Source organism: Scyliorhinus canicula, chromosome 13 (assembly GCF_902713615.1).
Source record: "Scyliorhinus canicula chromosome 13, sScyCan1.1, whole genome shotgun sequence".
Classification (NCBI taxonomy): Eukaryota; Metazoa; Chordata; class Chondrichthyes; order Carcharhiniformes; family Scyliorhinidae; genus Scyliorhinus; species Scyliorhinus canicula.
In genome coordinates, this window is record NC_052158.1 from 158,577,502 (window position 1) to 158,594,785 (window position 17,284).

The window sequence follows — 17,284 nt, forward strand, 5'->3', positions numbered from 1 at the left end:
GCGCACGTGGGGTATATATCAATCGATGGCTGAAAGCTGCAGGACAATTAGGTCAGCTGGTTAAAATCGCATAAAAGACACATACCTTTAACTGACAATGCATACAATATATGATTGGGAACTTATGCTGAAGATGTATAAAACACTGGTTAGGGCACAGCAAGAGCACTGTGTGCAACCTACTCCTACATTGTAGGAATGATGTGACTATCAGCAATTCCGCCCATCTTCGTGTCATTTGCAAACTTACTAATCAGACCACCCAAATTTTCCTCCAGACCATTTATATAAAAGACAAACAGCAGTGGTCCCAGCACTGATCCCTGCTAAACACCACTAGCTACAGTTCTCCATTCTGAAAAACACCCTTCTCTGTCTTCTATTTCCAAGCTCGTTCTGTATCTATCGAGCAAGCCCACCCCAAATCCCATGTGATTTTAGTGTTTATACCAGTCTGCTATGTGGAACTTTTAGTCCCACATGTAGGGTAGCACGGTAACAGAAATGGTGAGCACTGTAGCTTCTCAGCTCCAGGGGCCACTGGGTCACTGTCTGTGCAGAGTCTGCACATTCTCCCCGTGTCTGTGTGGGTTTCCTCCGGGTGCTCCGGTTTCCTCCCACAGTCCAAGGATGTGCAGGTTAGGTCGATTGGCCATGATAAATTGCCCTTAGTGACCAAAAAGTTAGGAGGGGTTATTGGGTTACTGGGATAGGGTGGAAGTGAGAGCTTAAGTTGGTCAGTGCAGACTCAATGGGCCGAATGGCCTCCTTCTGCACTCTATGTTCTATGTTTTGGAATGCCTCAAGCTGGTTTAGCACACTGGGCTAAATCGCTGGCTTTGAAAGCAGACCAAGGCAGGCCAGCAGCACGTTTCAATTTCCGTACCAACCTTCCGAACAGGTATCGGAATGTGGCGACAAGGGGCTTTTCACAGTAACTTCATTTGAAGCCTACTTGTGACAATAAGCGATTTCATTTCATTTCATATAACGTCCATACGGTCAACCTCCGCAGCCCTTCCCTCATCAATTTTCTTTGTCAGCTCTTCAACAAACCCAATGAATTTGGAGAGAGATGACCTTCCATGCACAAAACAATTCTGCCTGCCACCAACTGGTCCATTTTTCTACAATTGTGCACATAGCCTGTCCCTCAGTATATTTTCCAAAAGCTTCCCCACCACTGATGCCAGGCTCACCGGCCTATAATTTGCTGGATTATCCTGCTTCCTGTGTTAAACAACGGAATGACACTGGCTGTTCCCAAGTCCTCTGGAACCTCTCCTGTGGTCAGAGGATGTGAATATATCTGTTAAGACCCATATGTTCCCCATTTACATCCATCAGTGATCTGGGATAGATCCCATGCGGCCGCAGAGACTTGCCTACTTTAATGCAATTTCGGAAATCCAACACTTCCTCCTTTGATATATTGACGTTCTCAAGATCGTTCACACACCTATCCCTCACCCGAACATGTGTCATGTCCTTCTGCCTGGGGAATACCAATACCAAGTACTAATTAAGAATCTCACCCTCTTTTTGTGGTGGAACGCATAACTTCCCTCCTTTGTCCATGAGTGGGCCGATTCTTTTCCTTGCTACCCTCTTGGTCCTAATATATGCCGAAAAAGTCTTGGGGTTCTCCTTGACCAGGTCTGCTAACGACACATATGGCCCATTTTAGCTCTCCAAATTCCACGTTTAGGTTTCTTCCTATTTCCACTCTACTGCTCAAGGGTTTTGTCAATTTGTTGACGTCGAGACCTATCGTGTGATTCCTTTTTCCCTTTGACTAAACTTAAAACTTCCCTTGTCATCCATGGTTTCCGAATCCTGCCATTTCTATTCTTCATATGTGCGTGGACATGCCTGTCCTGGACTTCAATCAACTTGCCTTTAAACGCCTCCCACGTGCCAAATGTGGATTTGCCTCCAAATTGCTGCTCCCACACCACATTCTCCAGTTCTTGTTTAATTCATAGAATCATAGATTATCATAGAATTTACAGTGCAGAAGTAGGCCATTCGGCCCATCGAGTCTGCACCAGCTCTTGGAAAGAGCACCCTACCCAATGTCAACACCTCCACCCTATCCCCATAACCCATTAACCCCACCCAACACTAAGGGTAATTTTGCACACTAAGTGCAATTTATCGTGGCCAATCCACCTAACCTGCAGATCTTTGGACTGTGAGAGGAAACCGGAGCACCCGGAGGAAACCCACACACACACGGGGAGGATGTGCAGACTCCGCACAGACAGTGACCCAAGCCGGAATTGAACCTGGGTCCCTGGAGCTGTGAAGCAATTGTGCTATCCACAATGCTACCGTGCTGCCCTTGGATGTAATTGACCTTCGCCCAATTAAACACTCTCATCACCTGCCACTCTTTTCTCATCCAAGACTATTGAAATTCTTATGAAATCATGCTCGCTAAACCCAAAATGCTCCCCCACTGAAACATCAGTCACCTGGCCTGGCTCACTCCCAAATCCCAAGTCTAGTACGGCGATCTCCGTTTTTGGATTGCCAACATTCTGAATCAAGCATGAGGAGACATTGGTTAGGCTGGGGTTGTTTTCCTTGAATTGGAGAAAACTGAAGGAGCACCTGCTTGAGGTATACAAAATTATATAATTTTGTAATTATATAAATATATAAAGGAAGAAACGTTTTCCATCGATAACGAAGGGGTCAATAACAAAGGAGTATAGGTCTAAGGTCAGGAGCAGGAGATTTATATGGGAATTGAGGGAAAAAAAACATTTCAACCAGAGGATATTGAGAACCTGGACCTCATTGCTTGAAAGGCTGGTAAAGGTGAGAACCCTGAGAACATTTACAAAATTTTCCATAAATACTTCAAACATGATAGCTTACAAGGCGATGGGCTAAGTGCTGGAAAATTGAATTAGAAGAGATAAATGCTTAATGTCCGGTGCAGTCACTATGTGGCAAAGAGCATTTTCCTTTATTGTAAAACTCTATGACTCTATGCCTCCATGAAGTGTTGTAATATTGCCCAATTTTCTGAAATATTAAAGAAAGGGGAGTTACCTGAGCAAATTACCCCAGCTGCCTCCTCGTCCATGGAACAGTTATTGTGAGCCACCCCTTTTACTTCACACTTCCACGGGTCGTCCTCGGTGCCGTTGCAGTGAATTTGAATATTTGGGATGGGCCACTGGCGAATCCCAAATTGCGAATCTCCTGATGCAGATACAGCATCGCCGCAGCCCAGGAATTTACATACAACACGAGCTTCATTCATACCCCACATTCGACTGCAGGCAGCCACCCAGTTGCCAAAGCTACCGGCTTGAAATCTCCCAGCACAGGGGCTCCGTCCACCTTCAAGCATCGTATTTTCCTCGGCTGCGTTTTCGAAAAAAAAAAATGCATTTTAAAATTATTCACTTTAGGGCTGTGACACATTTTGGGACTCTTAGGGCTGAATGCTCGCTTCGGAAAAGGAAAAAATAATTTTCACCCTGTTCGCCTCCTTCTCCGACCCTCACTGAGCCTGAACATTCAGCCCTCAAGTCTCCAGTTCAAAATTATCTACATGACAAATTTTACGTAAATACTGTTGTAATTTTCAAGATTTAAAGATAAAAAAATAAAGTGCAATGTAAGCCGTTATTTCAATAAATAAGGCACGGTGAACACATTTGCGATTGATATATTCATAGTGCAGAGGAATAAGAAAGGGTATTCGAACTATAAATACAATTCAAGGTACAAAACAGACAGAGAGAAACATAATATGCACATGTCATAGGAGTAAAACTTGATGATTAGAATATAAATGAACTGCAGGAGCAGATGGGTGACACTTCCAAACATGTACACAATATGAAACCAACGAAATTGTGCCCAGGTTGGAGTGTCGAACACCAACACTATGATAGAGTTTCTGAACTCTTGATTCTATATTCCATGACCACTACAAACCTGAATTGCCATTGCGTTAAATTTGATAAACTGCCAGGCTGATTACAATGGAGCATCCAGTTGGCTATTGTTGTGTTCCAGTATTTTAGGAAAGTGGTCTTACATCGATTATCACCAGAGTAAATTTCACGATTGATAGCTCAAAGGCCTAGGGAATTAGTATCAACATTTTGCTTTGCCCAGGAATCGTGGACATTCATTGGGATTGAAATTCATTTCGAAATTATCACAGAAGGTGGCATTTCGGAGACATAGTGCTGCTTTGCAGCGGTGTACAGTGCCTCTGGCACTGGCAGCCGGCGATGTATCCTCGAAGCGGCACCCAAGGCTGCAGTAAACTATTGTGAAACAACCTTTACTTTCATTCGTTCATGGGTTTTTAGTGTCACAGGCTGTGCCTGCATTGATTGCCCATCTCTAAATGCCCTGTGGGGCAGTTAAGAGTCAATTACATTGCTGTGGATCCGCAGTTATATGTCGGCTAGATCAGGTAAGGACGGCAGATTCACTTGGCTAAATGACATGAGTGAACCAGATGGCTCACTGGCTTCACAGGACAATGAAATTAAAATCGCTTATTGTCACGAGTAGGCTTCAAATGAAGTTACTGTGAAAAGCCCCTAGTCGCCACATTCCGGCGCCTGTTCAGGGAGGCTGTTACGGTTCGATTCATAGCCACCATTAGACTTTGAATTCCAGGCTTTTTATTGAATTCACATTTAACCATCTGTAGTGGTGGGATTTAAACTTGGATCCCCAGAACATCACTCTGGGTCACTGGTTTACTAGTCCATTGACAACAACACTAGGCCACCACCTTCTCTGATGTCACACAGTCGAGTGTTGAAGTAACGCGCGCGTTCCTGAAAACTCAAATTGTCCCTTTCAAATTTCTCGTATGGTCCTCCCGCCCTGCTTCCTATTGTGGGATAACCTTGTCAAACTCCCTCCTGTCCAAATGTTCCTCACAATATTGATCCGCTGGACGTTGCCATTGGAACACATTTGCACGTGACCCGGGAGAATATTCTTTCGTATGTGAACAATTATGTAGCCATACAAGAACATATTATAGATGAGAGCATGGGCATAATAGCCTTTGCAGAATCCTGCTTATACCTTCTTCCACGTGACCTGTCAAGACCATCTAGCATTTTTTTATCAACACAACACAATTTTGTCTCATCCCTACTTTTTTGGCATTTTCCGCTTTGAGTTTGGCGCAAGTTCTAGTCCCTCGGGGTGCATTCAGAACATTTGCTTTAAACCACCATAAAAAGTGTCATATCATTCCCCTGATTGAGATATCGTCATTCCTACCCACGTCTCTTCACAAATAGATATCTCATCGTTGCCAACCAGGAACCTATTTCGGGTAAATCCTTATCCAGCTGAAAGGTTAGCTCAGTTTTCAGTGTGAAGATAGTGCCTGTGTATATGTGTTCTCCATCATTTTTTGTTTGACCTATCAACCTCGGTGCTTTACATCACCGTTTCAAATCATCACGTTCCCTTCTCTGAACCCACTATTCTCTTATATTTCTAAATATCTCACTCAATGTAAACTCTATATCCCATATTCAGGAACGCATTATGCTGCCTTGCCATCACATGTGAAATTTCTAGTCCCACAATTTGGGCAGCAGGGTAGCATGGTGGTTAGCATAAATGCTTCACAGCTCCAGGGTCCCAGGTTCGATTCCCGGCTGGGTCACTGTCTGTGTGGAGTCTGCACGTCCTCCCCCTGTGTGCGTGGGTTTCCTCCGGGTGCTCCGGTTTCCTCCCACAGTCCAAAGATGTGTGGGTTAGGTGGATTGGCCATGCTAAATTGCCCGTAGTGTCCTAATAAAAGTAAGGTTAAGGGGGGGGTTGTTGGGTTACGGGTATAGGGTGGATACATGGGTTTGAGTAGGGTGATCATGGCTCGGCACAACATTGAGGGCCGAAGGGCCTGTACTGTTCAATGTGCGAATGTTAGTAATTCCCAAATAAGGCTGTCAAAGATCGCTTCCTTAATCGCACTTTCCATGTACATATTTCCTCCCTGCCCCAGCTCTATCTCATTTTATATTGGCTCTTGTAAACTAAACTATTCCCGAATTGATTTTGAAACTGCATTTTTAAAATCCCATCAAACTGCCCAATGATTCTTCGTTAGTTGCAACATTTCTGTGAGTAGTTATTTCTTCAAGGGCACTCTCATATCGGACTCCCTTGTTTACAAGAAAACTCCAATTCACTTGTTCTGTTATTAACGATCTGCTGGTCATCGTCAGTTTATTTAGTTGACGACAGGATGACACGAATGGAGAACGTCGTTTAATCATTCACAACTAGATCTGGTTAGGCTGTGTAAGGCAGTACGTGGCCCTGCCTTCGTCTGCAGAAACTGCTCGCTAATCCAGAATGAAAAGACTACCACTAACTTCTGTTTTCTGCAGCAAACTTTCTTCTGAACGCGGTCCCGGGCAATCAACCAGTAGCACCGACGCCCAAAGGAGCACGTAGATGATACGCCAGCGTAGTGGTATTGTCACAAGTAAACGAGAGCCCCAGAGTAATGGTCTGGGAATCCAGGTTCAAAACTCAACACTGCAGATGCTGAAATTTGAATCTAATAAAAATATGGAAGAAAAGTCTAAACATGAGTCAATTAGTGCCAATGTCCTTATGTGGTCCGGCTTCCATGTGACAGCAATGTGCTTGACTATCAACAGATCCTAATTGGCGCCGCCGACATCCAGCCTAGCAGAAGTCTCGGCCTGAAAATCAGGGAGGCGAGGTATAGGGAATCCGACCCCTTCCCTTCCAAGGACTGTAAGAAGTCTTACAACACCAGAATAAAGTCCACCATGTTTGTTTCAAACACCAGCGTTCGGAGCAATGAGGAAGGAGCAGTGCTCCGAAAGCTAGTGTTTGAAACAAACATGTTGGACTTTAACCTGGTGTTGTAAGACTTCTTACTGTGCTCACGCCAGTCCAGCGCCGGCATCTCCACATGATTGCTTCCAAGGACACAGTTCCATCTCAACCCCCACAGCCTAGGACATGCCATCTGAAAAGGCTGTCCAGAACACTCTGAATGTGGTTGTTTTCGGCTGTACCGCCCTGACACTGCTCACAATTAATCTCCACATCCAGGAAGAATCCGTTCATGCATGTTTTAGGAAGATGCACTCTGTGCACCACCTTGAACTGCATCAGGCTTATCCTGGCGCAAGCAGAGATGGAGTTGATCCTGTGCAGCACCTCATCAAGAGTCCTCCCCTGATCTCCAAAGCCATTCCTCCCTACCATTTCCTTCTGGTATTATCCAGTGATGTCCGGAAATTCTGTTCAGGTCGTCCATTAATGACGCCACCTTTGTGTTCCCCTACCCAGTCCAGCCCTACCGTTGTGTCCAAAAGTGTGTTTTCGGGTAGATGGAGGAACCTTTTTGTTTCCTTGTGGAGGAAGACGCACAGCTGCAGGTATCTGAGCTTGTTCCCTTTCGGGAGCTCGATCTTCTCTGAGAGATCCCCCGAGTCGCCAGTCTACCGTCCACATACAAGTCCTTTACTCTCAGCACCCTTCTTACCTCCCTCAAAGTCTCAAACGTGGTGACTATCTTAGCCAGTGTAAACCTATGGTTGTTGCAGATCATAGAATTCATAGAATTTACAGTGGTGAAGGAGGCCATTCGGCCCATCGAGTCTGCACCGGCTCCTGGAAAGAGCACCCTACCCAAAGTTAACACCTCCACCCTATCCCCATAACCCAGTCACCCCACTCAACACTAAGGGCAATTTTGGACACTAAGGGTAATTTATCATGGCCAATCCACCTAACCTGCACATCTTTGGACTGTGGGAGGAAACCGGAGCACCCGGAGGAAACCCACGCACAGACGGGGAGACTCTGCACAGACAGTGACCCAAGCCGGAATCAAACCTGGGACCCTGGAGCTGTGAAGCGATTGTGCTATCCACAAGGCTACCGTGCTGCCCTTAATGGGGGGCTCTACAGACATACTACTAAGCTTGAAGTGGAGTCTGAACTGGTTCGAGGTCTTTTGAGTGGCCACTACCACCATGCACCTGTAGTGTGTGTGCGGGCGTGTTGTTGTGGACCCTGCTCCAAACTCAAACCTTTAGTGCACCACCAAGAGGTAACACCGTTACACTTGGTTGAATGCTTTCTTAACGTCCAGGGAGGAGCTCACCTCTGGTGTCTTCTCCCCGGATGGAGTAATTATTACGTTTTTCAGGCATCTAATTTTTAGCAGGCTGCTGGTGTTAGCTATTAGCTGCATGCTCTTGACAACCCCTGTCTTATCTTCTGCTATCACCTCTCGCAGGAAAATGTCCAGGTGTGTTGCCAGAGCTTTCGCCAGAAAATATATAACATTGTTTTAAGAGTTAGACAGGTGTGAACGATCTAACATCTGTTGGGTCATTTTCCTTTTTGGGATCAATGATTTCGAGACCTGGGCCAACGTGGACAGCGGGGCCTCCTTCAAAGATGAGTTGTTTACCATCACCCACAAGTGCAGGGCCAGTGCTGTCAAAATTTTCTGGTAAATATCTACCAGGAACCGCTCGGACCCAGCGCTTTTCCTGACTGTGTGGAACTGATACATTTCACGCTTTTGCCCAGCTCTAGCAGTTCTTCCAACCCTTGTTTCTTGTCCGCATCCACCACCGGTACATCCAGTCTACAGAACATAGGGACATTTCAGAGATACTCACTAATTCGCCATCACCTGTTCTCTGGTCTGAAGTAGGCCTCAGGTTCCAATGCTCCTGTCAATATAATTTAACCTCCTCACCCTCCCCTCCCCATAACAAGACCAGAAAACCACCCTGTGAGGATATTTGTCCAAATCCTGTTCTGGTGTAGAACACCCTCCTTCTTCAGGTCCCACATTCTCCTGAATGTTTCCCAATACCGCTTCAATCCTGTGATTACTACTTTAGACCCGCCTTTTTTCAATCGCCATCCTAGGTCCCTAAGTTTGTCATCAAGTCTTGACCCCCTTCCCTATCTCTGCCATTGGCACCAATTTGGACCAAGACTTCCTACTGTTAATATTCTCTCAAAAAGCGTTATGCAGAATTGACATCCTTCACCCTGGAATGAAGGAGGTGACTTTTCAATCCCTACTCACGTCTACAGCCATAGAAACGACTGCCTGTTCCCCAACATACTGAAACCTGAAAATTACCGCTCATCCCTCCTCGATCACCCTTGTTGTACCGCAGCTGAACATGGCGTCTAATGGATTGACCATGATGAACTCCAGCATCGATGTCACAGGACTGACATGAATGAACTCCAACAATTGCCATCATCTTCGAATCAGTTGGGTATGAGTCTAATCATTGGAAAGTTATCCCTGGATTCCCAAGTGCTCCAGTTTTGCTTGGGACTTTTGGTGATGCATGCAGTGAATCCTGCCTAGCTATAATGGGCAGTCTCTCATACTTGACCTCTTTTCTTCTGCTCCACTTTCAGTATTTAGATCAAGTTTGCAATTAGGTCAGGAGCTGAGCAGCCATGCTAAAATCCAAATTGCACATCGGTGAGCAGTTTGCTGCTGAATAAGAGCCGCCTGAAGATGTAGCAATCTTAGTAACAGATTCCACGGCATTGTCTAATAATGGATAGGCTGTCCGACATTGCTTGGCATGGATTTGTACTGATTAATATGCTTTTCACATGCATAGGCAATTTTACAAATTGCCAGTTCGGTGCCTATGCTGTGGCTAACATTGGAACAGATTGGATCTGGCTGCAGCTTTTTCGGTGCACAGGTCTTGAATAATATTGTCGGAATGTTGTAAAGGCCCATAGCCTTTGCAGTATCTAGCGCCTTCAGCTGTCTCATGCTATAATGTGAACTGAATCAAATTGGCTGAAAACTAGCATCTGTGTTACGGGGCTCCTTGGAGGAGGCCAAGATGAATTCTTCACACTAAAATTAACGTTGAACATGCTTGTGAATGCTCTAACCTTGTCTTTTGCAGCTTATCTATTTCTACTGCCTAATTCGTTCGGAATTTGTCTCGGTCTCAGTTCAATGATTGTCAAAACATTGATACAGACCTCTGGCCTTGACTAGGCCAATTCATTCCTGAGTGGACTCCCACTAATTACCCTCTTAAGCTTCAAGTCAACAAATCTCTTATGTAGAAAATTCATCCTTAACCACGTCCAACTCACACACCACCCATGTGCTCACCGGTTTCCATTCGCTTGCAGGCAAGCAATGACTTAACCTCAAAAATCTGATTCTTGCTTCCAACTTCCTCCATGCCTAAAACTTTCCGTCGCTCTGTAATCTCCTCAAGTCCCACAATCTTCACAGGTATACGTTCACATCTAATCCTGAATAATTGAAGTTACTGAAATTTGGACAGCATGGAATCATCGTGGCTTCACTGTTGTGTCACAGCTCCAAGATCCCAGGTTCGAAAGCCGCCTGGGTCACTGTCTAACTGGAGTCTGCACTTGCGACTTGTGTCTGCGTGAGTTTCCTCCGGCTGCTCTGGTTTCCTCTGACAAGTCCCAAAAGACTTGCCGTGAGGTGAATCCGACATTCTGAATTCTTCTGCTGTGTACCCCAACAGACGCCGGAATGTGGCGAATGTGGGCTTTTCACAGTAACGTCATTGCAGTGCTAATGTCAGCCTACTTGTGACAAGAATGATTATTATTATTATTAAATCAGTTCACTGTTACAACCGGTGGCCTTCAGATTCCGAGTGGGCTCTTAACTTTCCTCCTTTCACCCCTCCGCTTCTAGGCTTGTTTCCTCTGTCAAGACAATTTTTAAAAATCACTTTTTTGAGCACACTTTTGGTCATATGTCCTAACCTCTCAATTCCTCTTCATTTTGCCCTGTGATGTGCCTTGAGGCACTTTTTGCAAAACTGGAGATCTGCCTTATCTTATTGAACGGCATCTCTCTGCGGTGGGACATAATAATAATAATCTTTATTGTCACATGTAGGCTTACATTAACACTGCAATTAAGTTACTGTGAAAATTCCTTAGCCGCCACACTCCGGCGCCTGTTCAGGTACACGGAGAGATAATTCAGAATGTCCAAGTTACCTAACAGCACGTCTTTAGGGACTTGTGGGAGGAAACCAGACCATCCAGAGGAAACCCACGCAGATGAGGGGAGAACGTGCAGACTCCGCACAGACAGTGACCCAAGCTGGGAATCGAACCTGGGACCCTGGCGCTTTGAAGCCATAGTGCTAACCACTGTGCTACCGTACTGACCCGCAGCTACCGTGCTGACGTGTCCGGAGACGACTTGGGCCCAGTCGCAAACCATGTAAGTGCGTGATTGGTATTAAATAGCGTGGGTGGGGGTGGCCATGGTCAGATTGGCACAAATATACGGCAATTAGCACCAGTCGTCACTGTGCAATGAAGTTGGTCCATTTCGCTCTTTTGGCAACATTATCTCCATGCACATCAATAAATACTGTTAACCAAAGTATTCAATACTAATTATGGGAACAAATACCTTTACAGATGATGGTTCCAATTGTCCCAGTTTCGCAGTTCTGTTGGCCCGAAGGTTTAAATTGACATTCCGACAATGACGATTCCGTTCCATTGCACTGAACCTTATCCGGCAACACAGATCTTGTTTCTTCTGAGATCGGTGTTATCAAAGTTGTGTGCCAAGAAACGCAGCCAATTTGCTTGCAGACTATTTCCGAAGCTGCTAAATTCCAAAGGCTACTACAGATGGAGTTCCACTGACCGCGATAATAAACCTCCAGTTTCCCAAAACATGGTGCATGTGGGCCCACCAACCTCACATTTCTCAATTCTGTTGAACATTTAATGCGAGAAACACTCATTATGCAAATAGTCCAACACTGAACTGAAATAATAATCGTGGAAACATTACAAACCATATTTAAACTTCACACTAAGATTACATTGATTACACAGAGCATTAAACTTATATTGTGCATGAATGTTTTGCATTTTTCAATGTGCTGCCCTTTTAAGATTTGATTAAAACCCCATGTGTTTGTGCTGAATCCCCTTTCTCGAAAATACTAAGCCTAATTTTTTCTTAAAATTTGATTTTGAAATAATTTATTTTATTATTTTTAACGTGCCTTGACCAACGTAGATATTAGGAAATGGACCATAGAGGTGTTGACGTAAGTGCCTCCCCATGGGATTGGCTTGTTTCCAATTGCTGCGCAACAGAACTGAACTGAAATGAGAGTCACAGTCCTGTGACTCTTTAACGAGCCGTTTGGTTTGTCTATTTGCAGTAGCGGAAGATATTCTGGAGCAGGAACTCAAACATGGCCATTGACACATGCCAATAATCATATGCCGCATTCAGTTAGACTCCTTACTTTATATTCAGGGATCCTTACATTAGGGGCTGGTTTAGCACAGGGCTAAATTGCTAGCTTTTAAAGCAAAACGAGAAGGCCAGCAGCACGGTTCAATTCCCGTACCAGCCTCCCTGAACAGGCGCCAGGATGTGGCGACGAGGGGCTTTTCACAGTAACTGCATTTGAAGCCTACTTGTGACAATAAGCAATATTCATTTAATTTTTCATTATCATGCACTGAATGGAAAATAATGTTGCGCTGTCATGAGTTTTATTTACAAATGTGCCGGAATAGAATGACAGTTTGTAAATTGCATGAAAATAGTACGATCCACACTGGCCATGTCTCTTTTTCTTCACTGATCTCATGGCATTCGCAGAGGACTCCTTAACAACAGAGGCACTGGGGGTGGTAAAGGTTCCAGCAGGCTGACAGTCATTTTAAAACGAGAATAAAGAAGTTATGAAAATCTTTCTGTTGAAAGATTTGGGTTATTAATTAATGTAAATTGCTGAAGGATTGTTACCATTTCCTGATATCATGTTGTCAGAAGATTGGTGGCCTCTCTTACCATTCAAGTGCACTGGAAGCAGGTCAGAGGTGGCTTACGAGAGAATTCTCTGGAATGGGCCTGCTGTCTTTTGGGCAGGCTAGGTTTGTATCCACTGGAATTTTGACGAGTAAGAGCCGACATAATTGAAACATGCAAAAATCCCGAGTGGTTTGACAAGTTGGATGTGAAAAAGATGTTTGTTTTCGTGGGACAATCTAGAAAGAAGGATCCTACTTAAAAATAAGAAGTCCCCCACTTAAGACAGAGATGCAGAGTTTTTGTTCTCTCAGTGAGTTTTGTCTTCTCTCATCTCTTCCTGAAAAAACAGTGGAAGCAGTGTTATGATCATTTTGAAGGCAGAGATAGCGTTTGATAAGTTAGTGCTGAAAGGTTATCAACATGAATGGAAATTTGGAGTTGAGGGTACAACCAGGTCAGCCATGATCTTATTAAAGTGGGGGCAGCACGGTAGCATTGTGGATAGCACGATTGCTTCACAGCTCCAGGGTCCCAGGTTCGATTCCGGCTTGGGTCACTGTCTGTGTGGAGTCTGCACATCCTCCCCATGTGTGCATGGGTTTCCTCTGGGTGCTCCGGTTTCCTCCCACAGTCCAAAGATGTGCAAGTTAGGTAGATTGGCCAATGTAAATTGCCCTTAGAGTCCTAAATTGCCCTTAGTTTTGGGTGGGGTTACTGGGTTATGGGGATAGGGTGGAGGTGTTGACCTTGGGTAGGGTGCTCTTTCCAAGAGCCGGTGCAGACTCGATGGGCCGAGTGGCCACTTTCTGCACTATAAATTCTATGATAAATCTATGATAAATGTCGAAGCAGGTTTCTACCACCCCACCTAATTGATGTGCAATTTTGTACATGGCCTATCAGCAAGAAGATAAAAGGGGATTAGATAGGACTCAATCCAATATAACAGAGAGATCACCAGTACTTTCAAAACTCTTAATATCCGAAGAATCAAGATAGATGGGTGACGGTGAGAGGGGCTGAGAGGAAGCAGTCAGTGTAGGGATCCTCTGTGGTCATTCCCCTCCGTAACAATTATACCATTTTGGATAATGCTGAGGGAGACGACCTACCAGGGGTAAACCACGGTGACCGGATCTCCAGCACTGTGTCCGTCCCTGTGGCTCAGAAGGGAAGGAGGGGGAACAGGAGAACAATAGTTATTGGAGACTCAATAGAGGTACAGACAAACGGTGCCTGGGTCCGTGACATCTCTGACTGTGTTTTCAGAATCCTTAAGGGGGAGGGGGAACAGTCACAAGTCGTGGTACACATCGGTACCAACGTCATAGGTAAGAGAAGGGACGGGGATTTAAAACAAGAATTTAGGGAGCTAGGATGGAAGCTGAGAGCCAGAACAAAGCATGTTGTCATCTCTGGTTTGTTGCCGGTGCCACGTGCTAGTGAGGTGAGGAACAGGGACAGAGTGCAGATAAACATGTGGCTGCAGGGATGGTGTAGGACGGAGGATTTCAGGTACTGGATAATTGGAGCACGTTCTGGGGAAGATGGGACCTGTACAGACAGCACTGTTTGCACCTGAACCAAAGGGGCAACAATATCCTGGGAGGGAAATTTGCTACGGCTCTTTGTGGGGGTTTAAACTAATTTGTCAGGGGGCTGGGAAAACAGGCTGTAGTCCAGAAGTCAGTGTTGGGAGTAGTGAGGTACTGAGGAGGGTATCAGGGTTGCAGGAGTGTAACGGCAGACAGAAAGGTGGGTTGAAATGTGTCTGCTTCAATGCAAGGAGCTTCCGGAATAAGGTAGGTGAACTTGGAGCGTGGATTGGTACTTAGGACTACGATATTGTGGCCATTATGGAGACATGGTTAGAACAGGGACAGGAATTGTTGTTGGAAGTTCTGGGGTATAGATGTTTCAGTAAGAGTAGGGAAGGCGGTAAAAGAGCTGGAGGAGTAGCATTGTTAATCAAGGAAAGATTAACGGCTGCAGAAAGGCAGTTTGAAGGTGATCTGTGTACTGAGGTAATATGGGCCGAAGTTAGAAATAGGAAAGGAGCGGTCACATTGTTGGGAGTTTCCTAAAGGCCCCCAAATCGTAATAGAGATTTTTTTTTTTAGAACAGTACAGCACAGAACAGGCCCTTCGGCCCTCGATGTTGTGCCGATGTGGAGGAAGAAATTGCAAACCACATTATGGATAGGTGTGGAGGTCTCAGGGTAGTTGTTATGGGTGACTTTAACTTTCCAAATAATGATTGGAGCCTCTGTAGGTCGAACAGTTTGGGTGGGGCAGTTTTAGGACAGTATGTGCAGGAGGGTTTCCTGACACAATATGTGGTTAGGCCGACAAGAGGGGGGAGGCACATTGGATTTGGTACTTGGTAATGAACCGGGCCAAGTGTTAGATTTGTTTGTGGGAGAGCAGTTTGGAGATAATGACGACAATTTGGTGTCTTTCGCTATTGCAATGGAGAGGGATTCGGACCATCCGGCAGGGCAAGGTTTATAATTGGGGGAGGGGCAATTAAGATGCGATTAGGCAAGAATTAGGGAGCATAAGATGGGAACAGAAACTGTCAGGGAAAGGCACAAATGAAAAGTGGAGCTTGTTCAAGGAACAAATACTGCGTGTCCTTGGTAAGTATGTCCCTGTCAGGCAGGGAGGAAATGGCCGTGTGACGGAACCATGGTTCACCAAAGAGGTTGAATGGCTTGTCAAGAGGAAAAAGGAAGAGTATGTAAGGATGAGAAAACAAGGTTCAGTTGGGTCGCTTGAGGGTTACAAGGTAGCAAGGAATGAGTTGAAAAAAAGGGCTCAGGAGAGCTAGGAGGGGGACATGAGAAGTCCTTGGCGAGTCGGATCAAGGAAAACCCCAAGGCTTTTTACTCTTATGTGAGAAATAAAAGAATGACCAGTGTGAGGGTAGGACCAGTCAAGGACAGTAGTGGCAACTTGTGCATGGAGTCAGAAGAAATAGGAGAGGCGTTGAATGAATACTTTTCTTCAGTGTTCACCAAGGAGAGGGGCCATGTTTATGAGGATGAGAGTGTGATTCAGGCGGGTAGGCTGGAGGAGGTAGATGCTCTGAGGAAGGATGTATTAGCAATTTTGAAAAACCTGAGGGTCGACATGCCCCCTGGGCCAGAAGGGATATATCTAAGGATTCTTTGGGAGGCAAGGGATGAGACTGCAGAGCCTTTGGCTTTGATATTTGTGTCCTCATTGTCCACTGGGATAGTCCCAGAGGACTGTAGAGTGGTAAATGCTGTTCCTCTGTTCAATAAAGGGAATAGGAATGACCCTGGTAATTATAGGCCAGTTAGTCTTACTTCGGTGTTCGGTAAGGTAATGGAAAAGTTCCTGAAGGATAGAATTTATGACCATTTGGAAAGATGCAGCTTAATCCGGGATAGTCAACACGGATTTGTGAAGGGTAAGTCTTGCCTCACAAATTTGATTGAATTTTTTGAGGAGGTAACTGTGTCGTTGAAGGTAGAGCAGTTGATGTCGTATACATGGATTTTAGTAAGGCGTTTGATAAGGTTCCCCATGGTTGGCTCATGAAGAAAGTAAGGAGGTGTGGGATAGAGGGAAATTTGGCCAATTGGATAAGTAACTGGCTATCACATAGAAGACAGAGGGTGGTGGTGGATGGAAATTTTTCAGACTGGAGACCAGTTACCAGCGGTGTACCACAGGGACCAGTGCTGGGTTCTCTGCTATTTGTGATTTTTATCAGTGACTTGGAGGAGGGGGCTGAAGGGTGGGTCAGTAAATTTGCTGATGGCACCAAGATTGGTGGAGTAGTGGATGAGGTGGAGGGCTGTTGTATGCTGCAAAGAGACATTGATAGGATGCAGAGCTGGGCCGAAAAATGGCAGATGGAGTTTAACCCTGATAAGTGCAAGGTGATTCACTTTGGTAGAAAACATTTGAATGTGGATTACAGGGTCAACAGCAGGGTTCTTAGGAATATGGAGGAACAGAGTGATCTTGGGGTTCATGTCCACAGATCTCTCAAGGTTGCCACTCAAGTGGATAGAGCCGTGACGAAGGCTTATAGTGTGTTCGCGTTTATTAACAGGGGGCTTGAGTATAAGAGGGTTATGCTGCAACTGTACATGACCCTGGTGAGACCATAGTTGGAGTATTGTGTGCAGTTCTGGTCACCACATTATAGGACGGATGTGGAAGCACTGGAAATGGTGCAAAGGAGATATACCAGGATGCTGCCTGTTTTGCAGGATAGGCCTTATGAGGAAAGGTTGAGGGAGCTAGGGCTTTTCTCTTCGGAGCGGAGGAGGATGAGAGGCGACTTAATAGAGGTTTATAAGATGAATAGGGGGAGAGATAGAGTGGACGGTCAGAGGCTATTTCCTCGGGTGGATGTAGCTGTTACAAGGGGACATAACTATAAGGTTCAGGGTG

The 17,284-nt window shown here is 45.3% G+C and overlaps 1 protein-coding gene across 1 annotated transcript in view; it reads right to left on the bottom strand.

The window, feature by feature from the left end:
- The window catches only part of LOC119975672 (deleted in malignant brain tumors 1 protein-like), a 238,242-nt gene that overhangs the window by 38,638 nt on the left and 182,320 nt on the right, over positions 1–17,284 (bottom strand). Inside the window, 3 exon segments of the mRNA XM_038815454.1 lie at positions 3,064–3,381; positions 10,181–10,326; positions 11,776–11,845. Of these exon segments, the coding sequence (XP_038671382.1) occupies positions 3,064–3,381; positions 10,181–10,326; positions 11,776–11,845 (534 nt within the window).